The sequence below is a fragment of the Oryx dammah genome, unplaced genomic scaffold, assembly GCF_014754425.2.
Source record: "Oryx dammah isolate SB20612 unplaced genomic scaffold, SCBI_Odam_1.1 HiC_scaffold_20, whole genome shotgun sequence".
Taxonomy (NCBI): domain Eukaryota; kingdom Metazoa; phylum Chordata; class Mammalia; order Artiodactyla; family Bovidae; genus Oryx; species Oryx dammah.
Window position 1 is genome coordinate 29,957,135 of NW_024070204.1, and position 20,731 is coordinate 29,977,865.

At 43.8% G+C, this 20,731-nt stretch overlaps 1 protein-coding gene across 2 annotated transcripts in view; it reads left to right on the forward strand.

Annotated features, from left to right (window-relative positions):
• PDZD2 (PDZ domain containing 2) overlaps nt 1-20,731 on the forward strand; it is a 327,378-nt gene that overhangs the window by 254,385 nt on the left and 52,262 nt on the right. For both annotated transcript variants that reach the window (XM_040262279.1, XM_040262281.1), the window contains one exon: nt 16,078-16,189. In XM_040262279.1, coding sequence (XP_040118213.1) covers nt 16,078-16,189 — 112 coding nt within the window. The remainder of the gene's footprint in view (nt 1-16,077; nt 16,190-20,731) is intronic.

Genomic DNA, 20,731 nt, shown 5'->3' on the forward strand with positions numbered 1-20,731 from the left:
CAAATAATAAATATTGGTGAAATTATCTTTTAAACTAGCTGTGGCAGATAAGTAGCCTGCCTGGTACCACAAACCCCCTCTTCAGCTCCTAGAGCAGACATCTCCAATTCTTCCTAAGAGTCTTCCCACTGACACCACACACAACCTCAGAAGTTGATAATGTGGGCTCACAGGCATCCCCGTCATAGTACCAGCCAGTACTGGACTGTAGCCAGCTTGACGTTACCACCTACATGCTGAGTGCTGTGCTGGGTGTTTTGGGGAATACCAAGAGGAAGCAGTCAGTCTTCCTCTCTCACAGTATTTGTTACATATATCCCGTATGTATTTTAGTTATTTCTATACTTTTATATTCACCTTCTCTGTGTAATAAATCTTTAGGAGCCCTATGCAATACTGACCTAGAAGAAGAATGTCCCATTCCATCCAGAGGTTGGGGAGGGCTCAGTGGATGGGGTGATATTTGGCAAACTCCATAGGATTTTCACAGGAACACCCACAGGCATGGGTGACATCCTGGAGTGGAAAAATGACATGTACAGTGGTCCACAAATAGGAGATTTTAAAGCTTGTTCAGGGATCAACAGTTCATCAGTTAAGTGCAAATGTTCAGCCCATGCTTTTAGTTCCACACTAAAAAGCTATGACTCATTTTACAAGTTTTATTCTCATTGATGGTTTTAAAGTTGAGTGCTAGGGTTAGAGTTTTTGTTTTGGGGTTCTTCAGGCAGTGAGATAGAGGAGGAGCTGGGCTGAAGAAAGGCAGATGGAGGTAGAGGTCTTTGCTATAGCTCCACAGAGACATCAGCAGAGCCTGGACTGAAGGGGTCATGGCCACGATGATGGAAAGGCAGGAAGCAGTGACTGGTCAGTGGAGGAAGGTAGCAAGGCCAGCCAGCAGACAGCGCTGGGCTCTGCAGGCAAAGCTCCTTGGTTACCAACAAGAAGGGAGTTTCCTTCCCCCTCTCCATTTTTTCTTTCCTTTCCCTGAAAGCAGGGGTGGTCCTAAACAGTATTTCTAGTGAGATTTTGTTTACCTTTCAGATTGTTGTTGTTGTTATAGTTGTGCTGGGTTTTCACTGCAGTGTCGCTGCGGTGCACAGGCTCCTTATTGCAGCATGTGGCCTCTCTTGTCGCGGAGTACAGACTCTAGAGCACCTGATCTCAGTAGTTAAGGCGTGCAGGCTTTCTCCAATTGTAGCACACAAGGGCTTCTCTAGTTGAGGTGTGTGGGCTTAGTTTCCCCTTGGCATGTGGGATCTTAGTTCCCCGACCAGGGATTGAACCCACATCCCCTGCATTGGAAGGCAGATTCTTAACCACTGGACCACCAGGGAAGTCCTGATTTTGTCTGCCTTTGAACTTCCCAGCCTCCTGTCATCTGCTCGTCTTCCCTGGCCAGACCCTGTCTTGCCAGGTTACCTGGAGCCCAGTGTCCCCATTTCTATTCTAAACCCCCCACTGAGGTACCCACTGTTTCCTCTGTCCCCTAACAGGTTGCACCCTTCCAAGAAGCCTCTCCTCTTTTCTTCTCCAGGCCATTTTCACCCCTTTTCCCACCGCCGTCACCAACAACAGAGACCAAAACAAGAACAAAACCCTTCCCGTTTCTTGTAAATCAGTAAGTAAGCAATACGTGCTCTTCAGTTCAGTTCAGTTCAGTCGCTCAGTCGTGTCCAACTCTTTGCGACCCCATGAATCGCAGCACGCCAGGCCTCCCTGTCCATCACCAACTCCCGGAGTTCACTCAGACTCACGTCCATCGAGTCAGTGATGCCATCCAGCCATCTCATCCTTGGTCGTCCCCTTCTCCTCCTGCCCCCAATCCCTCCCAGCATCAAAGTCTTTTCCAATGAGTCAACTCTTCGCATGAGGTGGCCAAAGTACTGGAGTTTCAGCTTTAGCATCATTCCTTCCAAAGAAATCCCAGGGCTGATCTCCTTCAGAATGGACTGGTTGGATCTCCTTGCAGTCCAAGGACTCTCAAGAGTCTTCTCCAGCACCACAGTTCAAAAGCATCAATTCTTCGGCGCTCAGCCTTCTTCACAGACCAACTCTCACATCCATACATGACCACTGGAAAAACCATAGCCTTGACTAGATGGACCTTTGTTGGCAAAGTAATGTCTCTGCTTTTGAATATGTTATCTAGGTCGGTCATAACTTTTCTTCCAAGGAGTAAGCGTCTTTTCATTTCATGGCTGCAGTCACCATCCGCAGTGATTTTGGAGCCCAAAACAATAAAGTCTGACACTGTTTCCACTGTTTCTCCATCTAGTTCCCAAGGAGTGATACGTGCTCTTACCCAAAATGATATCAAAAATGTTAACAACGTAATATGATCAAACCAGTTCGATTTGTGGCCCAGTGACACTTGCAAAGTATGTGCATTTTGAAAAGAGAATTTTTGTTACTTCAGATAAAGTTTCTTATCAGAATAATTTTAAAGTGAAATTCGTTGAAAATGTATTTTGTTCATTTATCTTTGGCTGTGCTGGGCCCGCATTGCTGTGTGCAGGCTTTCTCTGGTTGCGGCAAGCAGGGGCGACTCTCCAGCTGCAGTACAGGGGCTTCTCATTGTGGTGGCCTCTCTTGCTGCGGATCACAGGCTCTAGGGCACACAGGCCTCAGTAGCTGCAGGTCACAAGCTTAGCTGCTCTGCTCTATGTGAAATCATCCCAGACCAGGGATCAAACATACGTCCCCTGCATTGGCAGGCGGATTCTTAACCACTGAACTACCAGGGAAGTCCTAAAATGAAATTTAAAGATAAAACCATAAAAGCCTGGATGACAAAGATGTTTTAGAAAATACCATAGTAGACCAGTAAGCCTAGACTCCAGTAGCAGCTTCTTTAAAATGCCTCTGCTTGTCAGTACTCTCTCTTCAGCTCATAAAGTTGCTTCCAAAAAATTCTCCAGTTTGTTCCCAATGACTTCAGATAGGGATGAAAGTGGGGCAGTGGATAGGGCTAGGGTATGAGTTATTCCTATAGATGAGCGGTCAGCAGTTGTAAAAACCACATCATAAATATCTGAGGCTTTGCTGGCCAAACCATTCCCATTGCAGCCATTCACCTCTGCCTTTGTGGTGCAAAAGCCACAGTAGGCAATAAGCGAACTAATGGGTATGACTGTGTTCCAATAAAACTTTACAAAAACAGGTGTGGGGTCAGATCTGGCCCCCGAGCAGCAGCTCGCCGACCCCAGCTATGGGAGATGGTGTGTGAGCTCAGGATCGCCTCTCCTGTTACTGCTCCCCATGTGGGCTCCATAGAATCTGTCTCAGCTTGCCAGTCCCATTCTTCAAGAAATACATGCCCTTAGAAACATACCTCATCGAATCAGCATAAACTCAGTGCCACTTCTGGAGGATAAGAACCTCGGAGTACAGCTCGCATTCAACTGGAAGACGCAGCAGAAGACCTTAGGATGCTGCCTGGACCTTGACAGCAGACCAAAACCTCACCGCAGTGTCCCCAGCACGACCAGTTACTGTTTATCTCAAACTTGCCTAAAAGCCATGTCCAGTTAAAACAGGCTTTTTCTATGACAGTAAGCCATAGGATCATGTAAGACTTCCTCTAAAATGTGCGCTTAGAAAAAAGGCGTTGGAGAACTCTGTCGTGTTTACAATTACTGCTGAATTGGATTGGACTCAGCAGTCGCATTAGGGCACTTCAGATAGTTCATCTCTGATTTTCTTTCCTGCCAATCTTCCTGTTTACTTCTTAGGCCTTTCTTTTTTGATAGCTCTTCCCCATCTACTTTTTGTGTATCTTGAGGTTTTCCTACATACACACACACAACTTCAATTTTAGCACTGCGGAACTGAGGATAAGGTATTCTGCGGCTCCCAGAGATGTGTCCAAGGGCAGCTCCTGGTGAGAAATGATCCAGGGGTCTGCCCTCATTTGCCAGCCCACAAACCCGAAGAAGAGCTGCAGACCCCAGTATTCTCAGTAGGTCACGGGGACACGGAGAGAGGGCTCCCTGCTTTGTAGAGAATGTCTGGATCCGCCTTGCCCAGTTTGAAACCGATACCAAGGAGGGACATGTGCAGATTCTCCTTGCGTCCGTGTCTCCTGTTATTTCTGATGAACTGAGAGTCCCTGGAAGACACTGTCCTCTCCTTGGGAAAGTGACACAGACAAACCCACCATGGGAGGGGCCGATGACTGATGACATTTCTGTGCCCTTAAGGGTGATTTCTTTTATGTGCATAAGAATCACCCAAGTAATCACCAATGAAGCATGTTAAGCCCGTTCACATTGTTTGGGGATGATAAATGGGAGGAAACGGGAAATGGACTCAGATAGAACAAGGACAATATTATTTCATTTGCGGAGCCGCAGCCTGAGCGCCTCGGTTTACATCAGCTGCTGTTTCTCCCCCAGCTGCATCTGACACTCCTCCACATAGACCAGAGCATGGGGGTGGGAGTGGGGGGGGGGGTGCAGCTCTGTATTCCAATTTTACTGTTTTCCTCTTCAGTCCTGAGTTAGTCTCTTTGTTGGAAAGCAGCGAGCCTAGTGAAACGGGAGATTTGTGTTTTAATTTCGGCAGTCAGCTCGCAGGCTCCTTGCTCCTTTTGGCTGATTTATTGTTCTTCCGATTCCTTTTTTTTCTGAATGGTTATTCATTCCCAGCGCTGGCCTCTCTGATGGCCATCTGGTTCTCCTTTGGTCACTCGAACATCTGCCCCAGAGATTTGGAAAATGAGCTTCCTCTGGCAGCCTGAAAATAAGCTTAGTGTGACTGAGGCATGAAAGAGAAATCACCACAATCTCCTGTCTGTAGATACTGACCCAAGGGATGAGCCCACACGGCCTCCCAGGGATTTGGAGCTTGGGTGTCTTCTATCACATCTGCAGATTATTATTTTTTTTGCAAGTGTTGGTGACAGTAAAAACTTGGCATGAACTGGGTGCAACCAGTTCCTCCTGCAGTTTTCCCTGGAATCACATGTACTTGCTCAATGTAAATAGTTGGAGATGAAAGCTGTACTTTGCATGCTTTGTTTGTAAGGCTTCAGGAGTTAGCTGAGAAAGACAAATGACACTTAGAAGTTAAGCATTGTATTAGTCACGGTGTGTTCAGGAGACCTTGTAAATGCTTTGGACAGCAGTTATAGGACATTTCTGAAGTCCTAGACTTTTAGTTTGGACCCAGGGGGCCTGTCTCATGGGTAGTGATGGTTCGCCCCCCACCTCCAGAAGACTTAAATTTGCCAGAAGATAAAACTCATTCCTGATGCTCTTTCTCATCCAAAATTATTTCTAGCCACGTCATCCAGTGCCACTTTTCAGAGGTTCTACAGTGAGATAAAATGTCAACATAATAATGATATTCAAATAATTAAAATACCAATAAATTAAGACCCCTTGCAAGTCATAATCCAAAGTTGTTAAAATCTAAAATAATTAACATCCAAACTTAAACTTACTTGACCTTTTGAGTTAAAAAAACAAAGTACTTAATGACCCCCTTTGATCACTCCAGTTTCTTATTTTGTTCCACCTTAGAAAAATGAGTCTTTTTTTTTTTTTTTTGGCCATACGGAGCAGCATATGGGATCTTTGTTCCCCATCCAGGGATTGAACCTGTGCCTCCTGCATAGCAGCATGGAGTCTTAACTACTGGACCACCTGGAAAGTCCCCAAAAATGAGATTCTTGATGCTGTGGGGTGAGGACAGAGATGGTTCTGTTCAGCATGTGCAGACTGGGCTGTTTTCCACTGGAACAAATATGGCTCTGTCAGCTCCAAGAAAGTTGAATTTGTTCAACAGCATGTCTCTTGTGTACTCTATTTTTTAGTGAAATGTAAATGAACAAAGAATAAATGGACCAATTGTTGTTGCTGTTCATTGGCTAAGTCGTGTCCGACTCTTTGTGACCCCATGGACTGCAGCACACCAGGCTTCCCAGTGCACCACCAACCCCCAGAGCTTGCTTAAACTCATGTCCATTGCGTTGGTGATGCCATCCTACTGTCTCATCCTCTATCGTCCCCTTCTCCTCCTGCCTTCAGTCTTACCCAGCATCAGGGTCTTTTCCAATGAGTCAGTTCTTTGCATCAGGTGGCCAAAGTATTGGAGCTTTAGCATCAGTCCTTCCAATGAATATTCAGGGTTGATTTCCTTGAGGATTGACTGGTTTGATCTCCTTGCAGTTCAAGGGACTCTCAAGAGTCTTCTCCAACACCACAGTTCAAAAGCATCAATTCTTTGGCACTCAGCTTTCTTTATGGTCTAACTCTCACATCCATACATGATCACTGGAAAAACCATAGCTTTGACTGGACAGACCTTTCTTGGCAAAGTAATGCCTCTGCTCTTTAATATGCTGTCTAGGTTGATCATAGCTTTTTTTCCAAGGAGCAAGCGTCTTTTAATTTCATGGTAGCAGTCACCATCTGCAGGGATTTTGGAGCCCAAGAAAATAAAGTCTGTCATGGTTTTCGTTGTTTCCCCATCTGTTTGCCATGAAGTGGTGGGACCGCATGCCATGATCTTCATTTTTTGAATGTTGAGTTTGAAGCCAACTTTTTCACTGTCCTTCTCTTTCACTTTCATCAAGAGGCTCTTTAGTTCCTCTTTGCTTTCTGCCATAAGGATGGCGTCATTGCATATCTGAGGTTATTGATATTTCTCCCAGCAATCTTGATTCCAGTTTGTGCTTCATTCAGCCTGGCATTTCACATGATGTACTCTGTATATAAGTTAAATTAGCAGGGTGACAACATACAGCTTTGTTGTACTCCTTTCCAATTTGGAACCAGTCTGTACTTCCATGACCGGTTCTGACTGTTGCTTCTTGACTAGCATACAGATTTCTCAAGAGGCAGGTAATCTGTTCATGAGCCACAGAGAAATGGGAGAGACCATGGAGAACTGTCTCCCAGGGCTATAGCACAGACTCAGTAATAGCAAGTAAAATATTCTTGGCTTTTCTTAAAAAGATGCCAATCAGTCTATAGCAGCTGTTTGGAGTCTTTGACCATGAACTTAAACCCACAGGCAGGAATCTACCTCTCAATCTGAGTGGGGAAAAATCAACCTGGTCCTATTTAAAGTGCCCTTCTTTTAAATTCCAAAGCTTCTTGATCTGCATTTACACCTTGAGATGAACGCGTAGGTCTCCCTAATATAGTGCACTGGGTATGTGAACTGTGACTCTGGCAGAGCTCCCAGTTCTCAGGAGCCAGTATTTTCAGTCCTGGCTTCCCTTTTCCATCTCCACTGCCTCTTGGCATCAAAGTGCTTAGCCTGCAGGAAGTGTGGCTCTTCTCCCTAACTTACTCAGCTGGAAAAACTCTGTGGATGCATGAACCAGAACTGCTATCAGCGATCCTGAGGCTTCTGTCCTTGTGAGCTGATAAAGGCTAATACCTCTTCTACCTGCTTCTTGAGATTTCTGTTTCCTCAAGTTTTGAATATTCCAGGGGTCGAGCAACACTGCCTCCTACTCTGTTTGGGGGCCAGGCAGTAATTAGATATGCCTCCAGTGGGTCACATCCCCCTCCTTTGGGAAAGACTCACTTAAGTTTCTGTTTAACCTTTCTTCTTTCTATCAAAGATGCCTTTCTTCTTTCATGGCCCTGCTTGCTGATCTGTGTGCCTTTTTAACCTCTCCTTTGTCTTCTGACTTGGATTTTTTCTAAAATAGTATCGTAGGTTCTGTCGTACGGCCCATCATTGTGAAAGCGATGGAATCAGTGAGGCTTCCGTTGACTAAAGTACGCATTGTTCTAGTGCATCCTGACCACCACCACCTCTGAGGTGGCTAATTCCACCCAGGAAATGACCAACGTCAAGTTCTGGCTTACTACCATCCTGCCTGCCTCCCCTCTGGCATGCCTGTTTGCTTGTTTATTGTCCTGATTTCATTTATTTTCCAGGCCACTATTGTCAGGGTCCAAAAAAAAAAAAATCTTTGTCCCTTTAAAATTTACCCAGGGTTTTTTTTTTTTTTTAACTCTTCCTGGTCTTCTTCACCCCTCACCTTTGAATCTGTCCAGACATACTTCTGATCTCTCTTGGAATAGCTGTTCCAAGTCGTATTGCTCAAGCGCTTCATCTGCAGGTCATAAATCACATCTCTCATTGTTTTCCGGGCCTGGGATCCCCAAAGGGAGTCGTTGCATCCTGTTCTCTGTGGTTTTGCCTCCCTCCCTTGGTTGGGTTTCCTTAGATCCCAGGCATCCCCTCTACACTAGGAAGTACCAGTGTCTCTCACTCTTATGATGCCCACTTGCAGCCTAGTGGTCAGGAGCTGGCATGTCTCTCTTCCTTATTTATCTGCTGCCCTTGACTTCACAGTCTCCTCTCTGCTTCCCTCTGTCCAGTCTGTCACTAAGATCTCTCTTTTTCTTTGAGTTAGCTCTCTTCGTTTTGTTAATCGTTTTGTACCCTTTATTCTCTCTGCCGCTGCTCCTATTCTGATTGTAAGACCAGAGTGTGTTTTCAAATCCTCCATGGTGTCCTTTGCAAACCTGATTTTTTAAAAACTAAGTGCTCCAGGTACATGCCTTAAAAACTACCTCCTCAACTGTTAGGTTTGCAGTCACTTTATGGAAATTTTCTTTCATCTTGAGATGAGTAAGGTGGCATGTTCCCTTTCGGTGCTCATTTGTTTTGTTTTATTCACTAATTAAATCTGCTACCTTTCTTTTCTTTTTTCACTTTTTGGTCATACCACATGGCCTGTGGCGTCTTAGTTCCCTGACCAGGGATCAAACCCATACCCCCTACATTGGCAGCTCACAGTCTTAACCACTGGACCACCAGGGAAGTCCCTACCTTCCTGTAGACATGAAGTTGAAATGTGTATCTCCGCACTCTAGTGGTATAATCTTGCTGTGTGCGTGCTCAGTCACTTCAGTCGTGTCCAACTCTTTCAACGCTGTGGACCATAGCCCACCAGGCTCCTCTGTCCATGGGATTCTCCAAGCAAGAATACTGCAGTGGGTGGCCATTTCCTTCTTGAGGGGATCTTCCCAACCCAGGGATCAAATCCTCATCTCTTATGTCTCCTGCATTGGTAGGTGGTTACCACTAACAGGTTCAGTTCAGTTCAGTCACTCAGTCGTGTCTGACTCTTTGCAACGCCATGAATCGCAGCACGCCAGGCCTCCCTGTCCATCACCAACTCCCGGAGTTCACTCAAACTCAGGTCCATCGAGTCAGTGATGCCATCCAGCCATCTCATCCTCTGTCGTCCCCTTCTCCCCTGCCCCCAATCCCTCCCAGCATCAGGGTCTTTTCCAATGAGTCAGTTCTTCGCATCAGGTGGCCAAAGTATTGGAGTTTCAGCTTCAACATCAGTCCTTCCAATGAACACCGAGGACTGATCTCCTTTAGAATGGACTGGTTGGATCTCCTTGCAGTCCAAGGGACTCTCAAGAGTCTTCTCCAACACCATAGTTCAAAAGCATCAATTCTTCGGGGCTCAGCCTTCTTCACAGTCCAACTCTCACCATACATGACCACAGGAAAAACCATAGCCTTGACTAAGCGGACCTTTGGTGGCAAAGTAATGTCTTTGCTTTTGAATATGCTATCTAGATTGGTCATAACTTTCCTTCCAAGGAGTAAGTGTCTTTTAATTTCATGGCTGCAATCACCATCTGCAGAGATTTTGGAGCCCCCAAAAATAAAGTCTGACACTGGTTCCACTGTTTCCCCATCTATTTCCCATGAAGTGCTGGGACCAGACGCCATGATCTTCGTTTTCTGAATGTTGAGCTTTAAGCCAACTTTTTCACTCTCCTCTCATTCATCAAGAGGCTTTTTAGTTCCTCTTCACTTTCTGCCATAAGGGTAGTGTCATCTGCATATCTGAAGTTATTGATATTTCTCCCAGCAATCTTGATTCCAGCTTGTGCTACTTCCAGCCCAGCGTTTCTCATGATGTACTCTGCATAGAAGTTAAATAAGCAGGGTGACAATATACAGCCTTGACGTACTCCTTTTCCTATTTGGAACCAGTCTGTTGTTCCATGTCCACTTCTAACTGTTGCTTCCTGACCTGGATATAGGTTTCTCAAGAGGCAGGTCAGGTAGTCTGGTATTCCCATCTCTTTCAGAATTTTCCACAGTTTATTGTGATCCACACAGTAGAAGGCTTTGGCATAGTCAATAAAGCAGAAATAGATGTTTTTCTGGAACTCTCTTGCTTTTTCCATGATCCAGTGGATGTTGGCAGTTTGATCTCTGGTTACCACCTGTCAATGTAATCATCAAAGCCAGGAGCATCCTGAGATCTGGTGGGGAGAAAGCTTGAGGGTTGGTTTTTGTTTGTTTGTTTATTTCAACTAAACTTTCACTATACCCCTATGATAGACAATTAGGTACTCTACTAGTATCCTCAAGCACATTCTTATTTAATCCTGGTAGTAACTTTGTAAGATAATTAACGAGGTAATTTTAACCCCTTAGAAATAAATAATATTGCTGCTACTTTACAGAAGCAGAGAACTGTCTCCAACATCAGTGCTTGCTTAATACAGGCATGATATGTGCCACTACCTATGGTACATGTAAACTTCCTTATACTTTATAAACATTTCCTGTGCCTGTAGTTCATATGGAGAGTAGAACAGAGGTTTATACAATTGCTAATTAAAATACCTATATTCTGAATGCTGAAGCTCCAGTACTTTGGCCATCTGATGTAAAGAGGTGACTCACTGGAAAAGACCCTGATGCTGGGAGAGATTGAGGTCAGGAGAAGGGGAGACAGAGGATGAGATGGTTAGATATCATCACCAACTCAACAGACATGACTTTGAGCAAACTCCAGGAGGTAGTGAAGGACAGGGAAGCCTGGTGAGCTGCAGTCCATGGGGTCACAAAGAGTCGGACAGGACTGAGCGACTGAACAATAACAAATATCCTGAACAGAGAGCAACCTGATGATAACAGCTCTCCCACATTCTTTGAGTGATGGGCGACTTGGATGTAGCTGGGAGCCTCCCTTCTTCGTCTCTGAAGTAAGCCTGGGAGCTGGGAGGAACGGGGAGATTCTAGCTTAGTCCTGTGCCTCCTTTGGAAGTTGGTTCTGTTTGGACCAGGGCAGTGGTGAATTAGAGAGGCCCATATTCTATTCCACTTCCATAACCTGGGCTTTTATAAATTCTCTAAAATTTGTCTAGACCCCTGGGACTCACCCTCAAAGTCAGAGCCACTCCTTACCTATGTGATCACTTCCAACTCTTTGGGATGTTTCTTACACCAGAACTTCAGCCTTGCTTTCATTTCCACTTCCAGAGCTCGTCTGTCTCCCGAACCTTCGTGAATGGTCTGTGTACAAACTGAGCTGTTCTGGGGCTTTCTCTAGCTCCAGTTTCTCTGATTGGTTCTATGACCATACATTAGCTTACTGGTTTCTAGAACTGTGTTATGATTGTCTTCTATTCTCTTTGTCTTTGTGGGATTTCATTTTAAAAAAGTCTTCATCACCATTTTAGTGTGGCTGTATGAGGGAAATCTACCGTCTTTAATCAGAAGCCTGCATGCGTGCATGCTCAGTTGTTTCAATCGTGTCTGACTCTTTGGGACCCCATGGACTGAAGCCCGCCAGGATCCTATGTCCATGGGATTCTCCAGGCAAGAATACTACAGTGGTGGCCATTTCCTTCTCCAATCAGAAGGCTAGTATCATTTAAGTCTTACATCAAGTCCTATTTTTCAAATGACAGCATCAGAGCTCAAAGAGGTTGACTGATGTACCTAGATTGCTGCTAAGTGGTGCAACCAAGACATAAGCCCAGGCAACTGGATTCTTAAACGTGCTACCCTATCACTTTGCTTTTAAAACCAGGCGCTAGAGAGTCTTTGTCATTGAGACAGAATCTCATAGATTATAGGTGTGGGAAATTGCCAGCAGAGAGGCTGTAACCTGGAAATTGGCAAATTATACTACATTCCATTAATATAATGGCATTGTTATATGACACATGAATTAGAAATGGCTGATGAATAATAGATTATTTCAACTGTTTCTCTGAATCACAGGCCTTCCAGGAGAACTTTTTGCACATTTCATTTTAGAACAACTAAGATGACATCATTTCCAGAACAGTTTGATTTGTTCTGCATGTCTGAGGGGAAAAAAAAAAAGAGTACAGCAAACCTTAGAGTGTGGACATTTTCAGACAATAGTCATAAGACTGGAGAGAAGCTCACTGTAGCCCAACTGCATTTTGTATGTTGCTACTTCCTGAAATAACCTGGAACTAATGTATCTAAGCAACCTACTTCCTGTTCATTGAGTTACAAGCCTCCTAAAACCATGGCAGACCAGTTTTTTGTTACAAGAGAAAATGGTTCCATTTAAATTCAGAATATTTTTCTTACACAGTCCGGGGGTTCTGAAATAAGATTTCACTTCTGCCTTGAGCTCATCACTGTGCCCTTTGCCACCTTTTGCGATATCTCTGGGTCCATCCTAATTGATTTTCACTTTTAGCTCTAGGCTTTCGGTAATTATGTAACATATACCATCTTAAGTGTAAGATTTCTCTGGTACAGTCTTTTGATATTTTATAGATCATAGAAACCAAACCTTATTTCATTCTTTGGTGCATTTCAGGATTGAAAAAAAGAAAGACTGTTTCTTAAGGCTGTGGTTCTTTCTGCTAAACCACCTTCGTCAGGTTCTAGAAATCAGGAAGAGTTTACAGCGTGCGTGTGTGCATCATAAAGACTTCAGACTCGGCATAGTGAAAGTGAAAGTCGCTCAGTCGTGTCCGACTCTTTGTGACCCCGTGGACTGTAGCCCTCCAGGCTCCTCGGTCCATGGGATTCTCCAGGCAAGAATACTGGAGTGGGTTGCCATTTCCTTCTCCAGGGGATCTTCCCAACCCAAGGATAGAACCCAGGTCTCCCCCATTGCAGGCAGACGCTTTAACCTCTGAGCCACCAGACTTGGCATGGTACGTTAAAAAAAGCTCTTACAAAACTCCACACCATTCATTTTGTACACTCTTCCCATGTAATCTGTCCTAGAGTCCAAGTTTTGTTGTTGTTTAGTCACTAAGTTGCATCTGACTCTTTTTTGACACCATGAACTCTTTTTGACACCAGGCTTCTCTGTCCATGGGATTTCCCAGGCAAGAATACCAGAGTGGGTTGCCCTTTCCTTCTCCAGGGGATCTTCCCGATCCAGGGATAGAACCCATGTCTCCTGCATTGGCAGGCAGATTCTTTACCATGGAGCCACCAGGGAAAAGCCCAGATCCCAAGTATATGTTGTAAACTAAAGGGTGTTCCTTTGGTGATTGGGGGGGGGTCTCAGTTTATTTTCTCATCTGTCAAATGGAGATAATATTATCTACCTTGAGACACATTCGCTGTGAACATTAAATGGAAAAAAAAAATTAGGTGAATGAACTATATGATATGATATTGATCATTCAAAGTCCTAACTTAGTGGAAAAGCATCTCCGGTTGGAGGCGGGAAGTACCCTGGTAGTACGCGAAGCTGGAAATCCGGAGAGTGAGTGACTGTGCAGCCCTGTCTGTAAGGAGCTGGGGCGCCTCGAGCAGGCTGCTTTCCTTCTGGGAGTGCATCTGTCATCTCCAGAATGTCTCTGACTGTGTGCACACCTGGGGCTGTGCCAGAAAACTGGAGGGGAGGATGGAAGGAGGAAAGCCCGTAGGTCTAGGAACTGTAGGCTGGGACTGTGTTCCTCCCTTGGCGTGAGCCTCTCTGTCAGCCTTTCTGATGGTCTGAGACTTGGCCACTGTGTCATAAGCCACCCATGTAATGGGCACCAGAGGAGGTAATACCCAGCAAATTGAGGAGTTCCTATAGCTGGGAGCCTAGGTCACGTGGTATAACCAGAATGAACCGGGAATTTTACTCTCTCTCCAGTAACTGCTGTTAACAGTCTGCGGACAGATTGTTTACATAAAGTTCTTAGGCCAGGCAAAGGAGAGGCCCTGAGGCTTCTCTCTGGATTATTCCTGTTTGCATGTCTCCTCTCTCCCACCGCAGCCCCACCACCACCCCTCCCAGACCCTGGCATGTCTCCACAAGGCTTCTTCTGCACTGTGTGGGAATTAATATCCCAATTTGGTGTTAGGAAAGGTGTCCCTGTAGAGAATCTCTAAACTCACCCTCAGGACTCTATTCCTGCCTTGACTTCATAATTTAAACCTGGAGACCTGCCAGTCTCTGACACTGTAATAGGAATTCACCAAATTTATCTTTGTTTTATGTATCAAGATTAATTTGTTTTCCCAACGCCTCTTCCTCAATTTGCCTACATCTCCTCATTTCTCAGAATCTTTCTTTTCTTCTTTCTAATCCCAAAAGATACTTGAATTTGTGGGGAAGGGGAGAGTCGTCCAAATTTTTAATATAACAGGTTAGATTTAGATATAAACAGTTGCCTTATAAAAGGGGGATTACCTGGGAGATTACTCTTACTGCTTACTTTATATATTTTCGTAAGCGGAATTTTATATACTCTGTATGTTTTTTATTACCTGTTAAAATTTTGGGTTTTTTTTTTAACCTTATAATTACATGGCTTTCCAATGACTGCTGAGTGGTAAAGGGTATCATCTATTTTTTTTCAAGTACATATATGTTCCTTAGTGTAAATCTTATCTCTTTTAATTAATTTGACTTTTTCTCTCCAGAACCTTAAAGGAAAATACAATTTCAAATGACAAGCCTCATTTGTTTGGTGTGTCTCCTACGTTGTGTACATGTAAATTTACCCTCCAGATGTTTTTATAAATACTCTCAACTCTCCTTTTCCTCTCTAATAAGTATAGCTTTTCATAGCATGTTGGGCTTTTCTCAGATGGATGGCTAAGGGGTCTTAGTGTCATCCTTTCTTCTTCACCTCTGGGTGTCTGGTAATGTAGATTTACAATTTACAGACATGTGGGCTGATTATGAAGAGATTTCTATGTATCCTAAGTGCTGCTTGATTCTGGAAGGTATTTAATCAGTACTAAGGAGTATTTTAAAAAAAAATTCAACTGAGTAAATTTGAAGATCTAATTGGCTTTATTCAGCAATTCTTTTATCAGGCAGCATCCTGTCTAGAAAGTAGAAAGACCGTCTTTATGAAATGGAAGGTTTCATAGGCAGAAAAGAAGGTCCTTTAGGTATGAAGTCTTGGTGGGGCTTAGCAGAAGCCACAGCCCTTTGGGCTTGTCGTTTGTTTCTAACAGGAATATAGCACATGGAATATCCTGTTGACCTGTTGTTGTCGTCACTAAGTCACGTTTGACTCTTTGTGACCCCATAGACTGCAGTGCCCCAGGCTTCCCTGTCCTTCACTATCTCCCTGAGTCCATTCAAACTCATGTTCTTCTCAAGAAACAAAATGACCCCAGGGGCCCTTTCCAGTTTGAAACCTTGTCAACAAAGGTGCGTCTAGCCAAAACTATGGTTTTTCCAGTAGTCATGTACGGATGTAAGAGTTGGACCATAAAGAAGGCTGAGCGCCAGAGAACTGATGCTTTTGAATTGTGGTCTTGGAGAAGACTCTTGAGAGTCCCTTGGGCTACAAGGAGATCCAGCCAGTCCATCCTAAAGGAAATCAGTCCTGAATAGTCATTGGAAGGACTGATGTTGAAGCTGAAACTCCAATACTTTGGCCACCTGATGAGAAGAACTGACTCTTTAGAAAAGACCCTGATGCTGGGAGGGATTGGGGGCAGGAGGAGAAAGGGACAACAGAGGATGAGATGGTTGGATGGCATCACTGACTCAATGGACTTGAGTTTGAGCAAGCTCTGGGAGTTGGTGATGGACAAGGAAGCCTGGTGTGCTGCAGTCCATGGGGTCACAAAGAATCAGACATGGCTGAGTGACTGAACTGAACTGGTTCTATCCTGTGTGTTGAGATTCGTGCTGAGGAGGAACTTGTCAGCATGAGGCTTTGTGGTTCCAGATTATCTGAAGGGCTGTGCTTTGATCCCATGAAATTTTTTTCTCATGTGACACCTGTACTGCTGCTCTTTGAGCCTTGAGGTAAGGATCTTGACGGAAATGGCATACGTGACCACGAGCTGGCCTCTCCCATCAACTCCGTGCTCTCTGCATTTCAGATGCCTGGAACAGAGGAGCCCCACGATGCATGCGGCCCCGAGGAATCCAAGGGGAACTTGGAAAGTCCCAAACAAGGCAGCAGTAAGATGAAGCTCAAGAGTCGCCTGTCAGGTAAGTGGATTCTTTGCCTGCCTGATCGGGAGCTTCTGGCCTCAGGAGTGGGAAGATAAGGTTATTAGCACGTTGAGCCCTTTTTTCCCTTTGTTGTTCAGTCACTAAACGTGTCTGACTCTTTGCAACCGCATGGACTGCAGCCCACCAGGCTCCTCTGTCCTCCACCATCTCCTGGAGTTTGCTCAAATTCATGTCCATTGAGGCGGTGATGCTATCTAACCATCTTTTTTCCATAAAACTTCCAGATTGTTTTGTGTTTGATGGTGCATGCCCCAGGCATAACTGCCTTCAGCCTGGCTGCCCACATGAGTATTTTCATTTGAGTCATAATGGAGGGAATGTCAACATCTCTGTTTGTCCCTGCTTAAATGTAAATTTCCTGTTGTGTTTGGTTCATTTACTTCAGGTGACCCTTTCTCTGTGGAATATTCCTGATGGCCTATCTTTCCGGCAAACATACCTATTCCCCAAACCGCTGGTCCACCAGAACCTGGGCAAAGAACTGGGTTGTTGTTTTTTTTTTAAGTATCAAATGTGCATCTCAACTAAATGGAAGGGCCAGTGGGACAAAGTTGTAGCTTTTGTAATAAAGAGATCTGATGTTTCCTGGGCACATCTTCCTAGCAGCTGGCCTAGGCCCTGAAAGAGAAAGTCAGAGGCTGTATGTGGGGATACATTGTGACTTTTGAGACAATGTCTGAGCCACTTTCACCTTGACAAGCTTTTTCTACAAAACAAGAGGGAAAAAAATTATATTTTATGGATACATTGATATAAAGGTACAAGCTCGATTCGTGATCATCTATTAGTTACTCTTATGGTTATTCTTTTTTCCTCCTGAATTTAAAAGAAATTAAAACATTTTTGTGGGCCCCTACGATTAGCCTGGGCCCTCAGCACTGTGTCTGCTGGTCTGATGGAGAAATCACCCCTTGGCTACCCACCTGTGAAGCACATCCGGTCTAACAGGAAAAGCAAGAGTTTGGAAGCTTGGCGGAATCAAGTTTACCATCAGCTCTTGAGTTACCTTGTGACCTTGCTGGTTATTGAACCTCCGTAAACTTCCTCCCTCACCTAAGACAGGAGAAGATAGTCCCGACTTTAAAAGGTTGAACAGATCAAAACAAAAGCACACATAAAAGCACCTCGCACAAAGCCTGGTGTGTTACCATCCCCCCAGTAAGTCCGTGTCATCTTTCTGCTGCCCACATCAGTGGAGGGGTAGGGTGGTGTCTGTGACTGCCAACCAAGAGCACCTCCAGCCCACATTCATCGCCTCCGCCTCTGTTATTCTCAGGTAAGGTGGCAGATTTAGGATAATATACATCCATTTAAAAACAAGAAAACCTGAGTAACAAAATGAGTAGCTTTGTATTTATAACTCAGAATAATCAGGTAGTATCATATATGACTGTTAGGGTATTGGTCTGCAACAAAAAGTGTAATGACCAGAGGCTAATAAGACCAAAGAGAAAGGTCAGGCTGATGGGCCTCAGCCCCCTTTCAGCTCCCCTTCAGCCCCGAGGATCACCTGAGAGGAATACATTTAAATCCTGTGTGTTTGGGCAGGGGAGGAGGTCTTTAGGTCAGCTCTCTGATCAGCACCTTATAAACAGCTCCCAGGGAAGGCTCACAGAGTTCTAGGGAAATACAATGACCTTTGAAACCAGTGTAGTCACATTTCTCGTTTTATGGATGTGACCAGAGAAATTAAGGGGATCCCAAAGGTCGCTCATTCAATCTGCCCTCCAGAGTTCTTCCTACCACCTCTCAGCTTCCTGAGGATCATGGAGAGAATCCTGTTCCCCAGATTGGGGGTTTATGATGTGGGGAGGGGATCCTAGCTGATGACCTTTCAGATCCATGACTTTCCATGTTCATACTATTGATTTAAACCATGCGTGACATTGAACTGAGTACTAAATCCAGAACTGGCTATTGTTGCCACAAATGCATGCCGCCTTCTCTTCCTGTATTTTCCCCAGACTCACAAGGCCATAACAAGGAAATATAGTAGAAGGAGCACATGTATGGAGTCAGGAAGAGGTGTGTTCAGTTCCCAGCTCTGCCATTGCTGGCTGTGTGACCTGGAACAGGTGATTTCTCTGGGTCTCAACTTTTTCACCAGTAAGATGAGGGTTATAATCTACATGTATTGTGCACATCGATGTGAGTGCCTTCTAAGTCAGCCTTGTTGAGAGATCCAGTAGAGAGAAGGCATATGGCACTGCCATTCCAAAATGTGGCTGCGATAGGCCCTCACCACGTGGTAGCTGCCTCTGTCCTCACTGTCATGGTTAATTTCACATTCATCCTTGTCATTTTCACATCATTGTTCTCATTCCACTCTCAAGGGGGGAAGATGCTTGAATGGGTTCCGACAGGAAGATTCTCAAGTTGCAGGTCATGATGAGGTATGCACGAACATTGTGAAGACTGAGGTCTCTCTGAGTTGTGGTGCCCGGGGGAGGCATCCAGAGTGGGCAGGATGAAGGAAAGCCAGTACACTGGCAGGACTGAGCAGAACACAAGAGGAGGAAAACCAGGGTCTAGACTTGGGACAAAATGCATGAGAAGTATTTTGGGACAATGGGGGAATAAAATGGGTTAGAGAAGTTTTTGGCAACTGTTTTTCTTCCTCAGCTGTCTGAAAGATACAGTAATCCAGCCACAACCATGATTCAGTCCAGCAGAAAGATTAGGAGGAGGAGATTCTTGGCATGGGAGGTGATGGTGCAGGCAAACTTGGGGGAAACTTCAGTGATATTTATATGCTCCCCAGTTTGGGGACGGATGTGGGCGGAGGACAAATGCTCTCCTCTGAGAATTCGCAGGCTGGAGCAGTGAATTCACCAAGCAGAGTAGTGGGAGATAAGACTGGAAAAGTAATTTGGAAGCACGTTAAAGAGGCTTAAGGAATTGGTTCTTCATTCAGTGCTTTGAAATATGTTCAGTCTAAAGACATTTGAATACAGGAGATTTTAATGTGATCACTTCCTAATTTCTGGGTCCTGTAAACTTGGATATTTATTTCATATTTTCGTAAGCTAGTCACTCTGGTATTCACATATCGGTATATTATCTACAGACACTACCGTATGTGGTTTCTCTTCTGTTGATGGCAAGTGCTTCCCTGTCAGCTCAAAAGGAATTTTCTTCTAATAAATCTTGTTCATATGAGTAAGCATGCCAAGATAGATTAATCTGGCCATGAGTTATTAAGTCATGAATTATTAAGGAGGTTCTCTAAAGAGGTTCCAACCATTTCCACTAAGATTTTGGCCCGTCTGGCTCCAAAATGACTGAAGTGATTTCATGGAACATTTTTCCTGATATTCTAACCAGAGTTTTCTTTACTTCATACCTCCTTTTTTTGCCAGTAGGGTTCCCTTTTAACTTTGGTATTTTTTGATTTATCCATGTTAATGCCTTAGGTCTGTGATCTTTTTAAATGAAAATTTTTCTTTTGATTGCAAAGGAATTTCAGATGTTTGAAAACCTGAAATTTGTATCACAAAGTTAATATGTAGCTTTTGAAAAACCAGGCCTTTAGTGATGTCCATTATAATATAACTGTATCCGCACCATTCTAACTTTTCATCATTGTTAAAAACTCATCAATATATTATTTTTAAAAGAGTACAGAATCATCTTACTTTATTTCATGAAAAACTTCCTGAGAAATTTTTAGATAAATTAAAATTTTAAGTCATCAACTAAAATATTAAATAGAAGAATTTGATATTTCAAAGAATCTATATGTGTATAAAGTTATATACATACATACACATGGATATATACAAATATTGGTGCATAATGTAAACACTGTAATGTGATTGTGACTATATTCAATATAATTGATCCATCATTTAAGATTAAAGTCTTTAAACTCTGAAACACTGTTGGTAGGAATGTCAACTGACATAGCCACAATGGAAAACAGTATGGCTGTTTCTCAAAAAACTAAAAATAGAACTATCATATGACCCACCAGTTCCATTTCTGGAAAAGAAGTATCAAAAAAAACACTGAACACACTAATTCAAAAAGATACATGAACCCCAGTATTCATAACAGCATTACTTATAATTGCAAGATATGGGACCAACTTGCATGTTTATCAACAGCTGAATGGATAAGGAAGATGTGGTGTGTTTGTATGTGTATATATGGAATATTACTCCACCACAAAAAAGGTGTGAAATGATGCCGTTTGCAGCAGCATGGAGGGACTTGGAGGGTAGTAAGCTAAGTAAAGGCAGTCAGACAGACAAAGAAAGTACTATATGATACCACTTATATGTAGAAGCTAAATACAACAAACTAATGAATATAGCAAAAAAAGAAGCAGACTCACAGAGAACAAACTAGTGATTACCATTGGGGAGAAGGATGAGGGAAGGAGAGAGGGGGAGTAGGGGATTAAGAGGTACAAGCTATGTACAAAAAACTGCATAGTTTTATACGTAGGATATATTGTATAATACAGGGGATGTAGTCTATATTTTATAATAACTATGAATGGAATATAATCTTTAA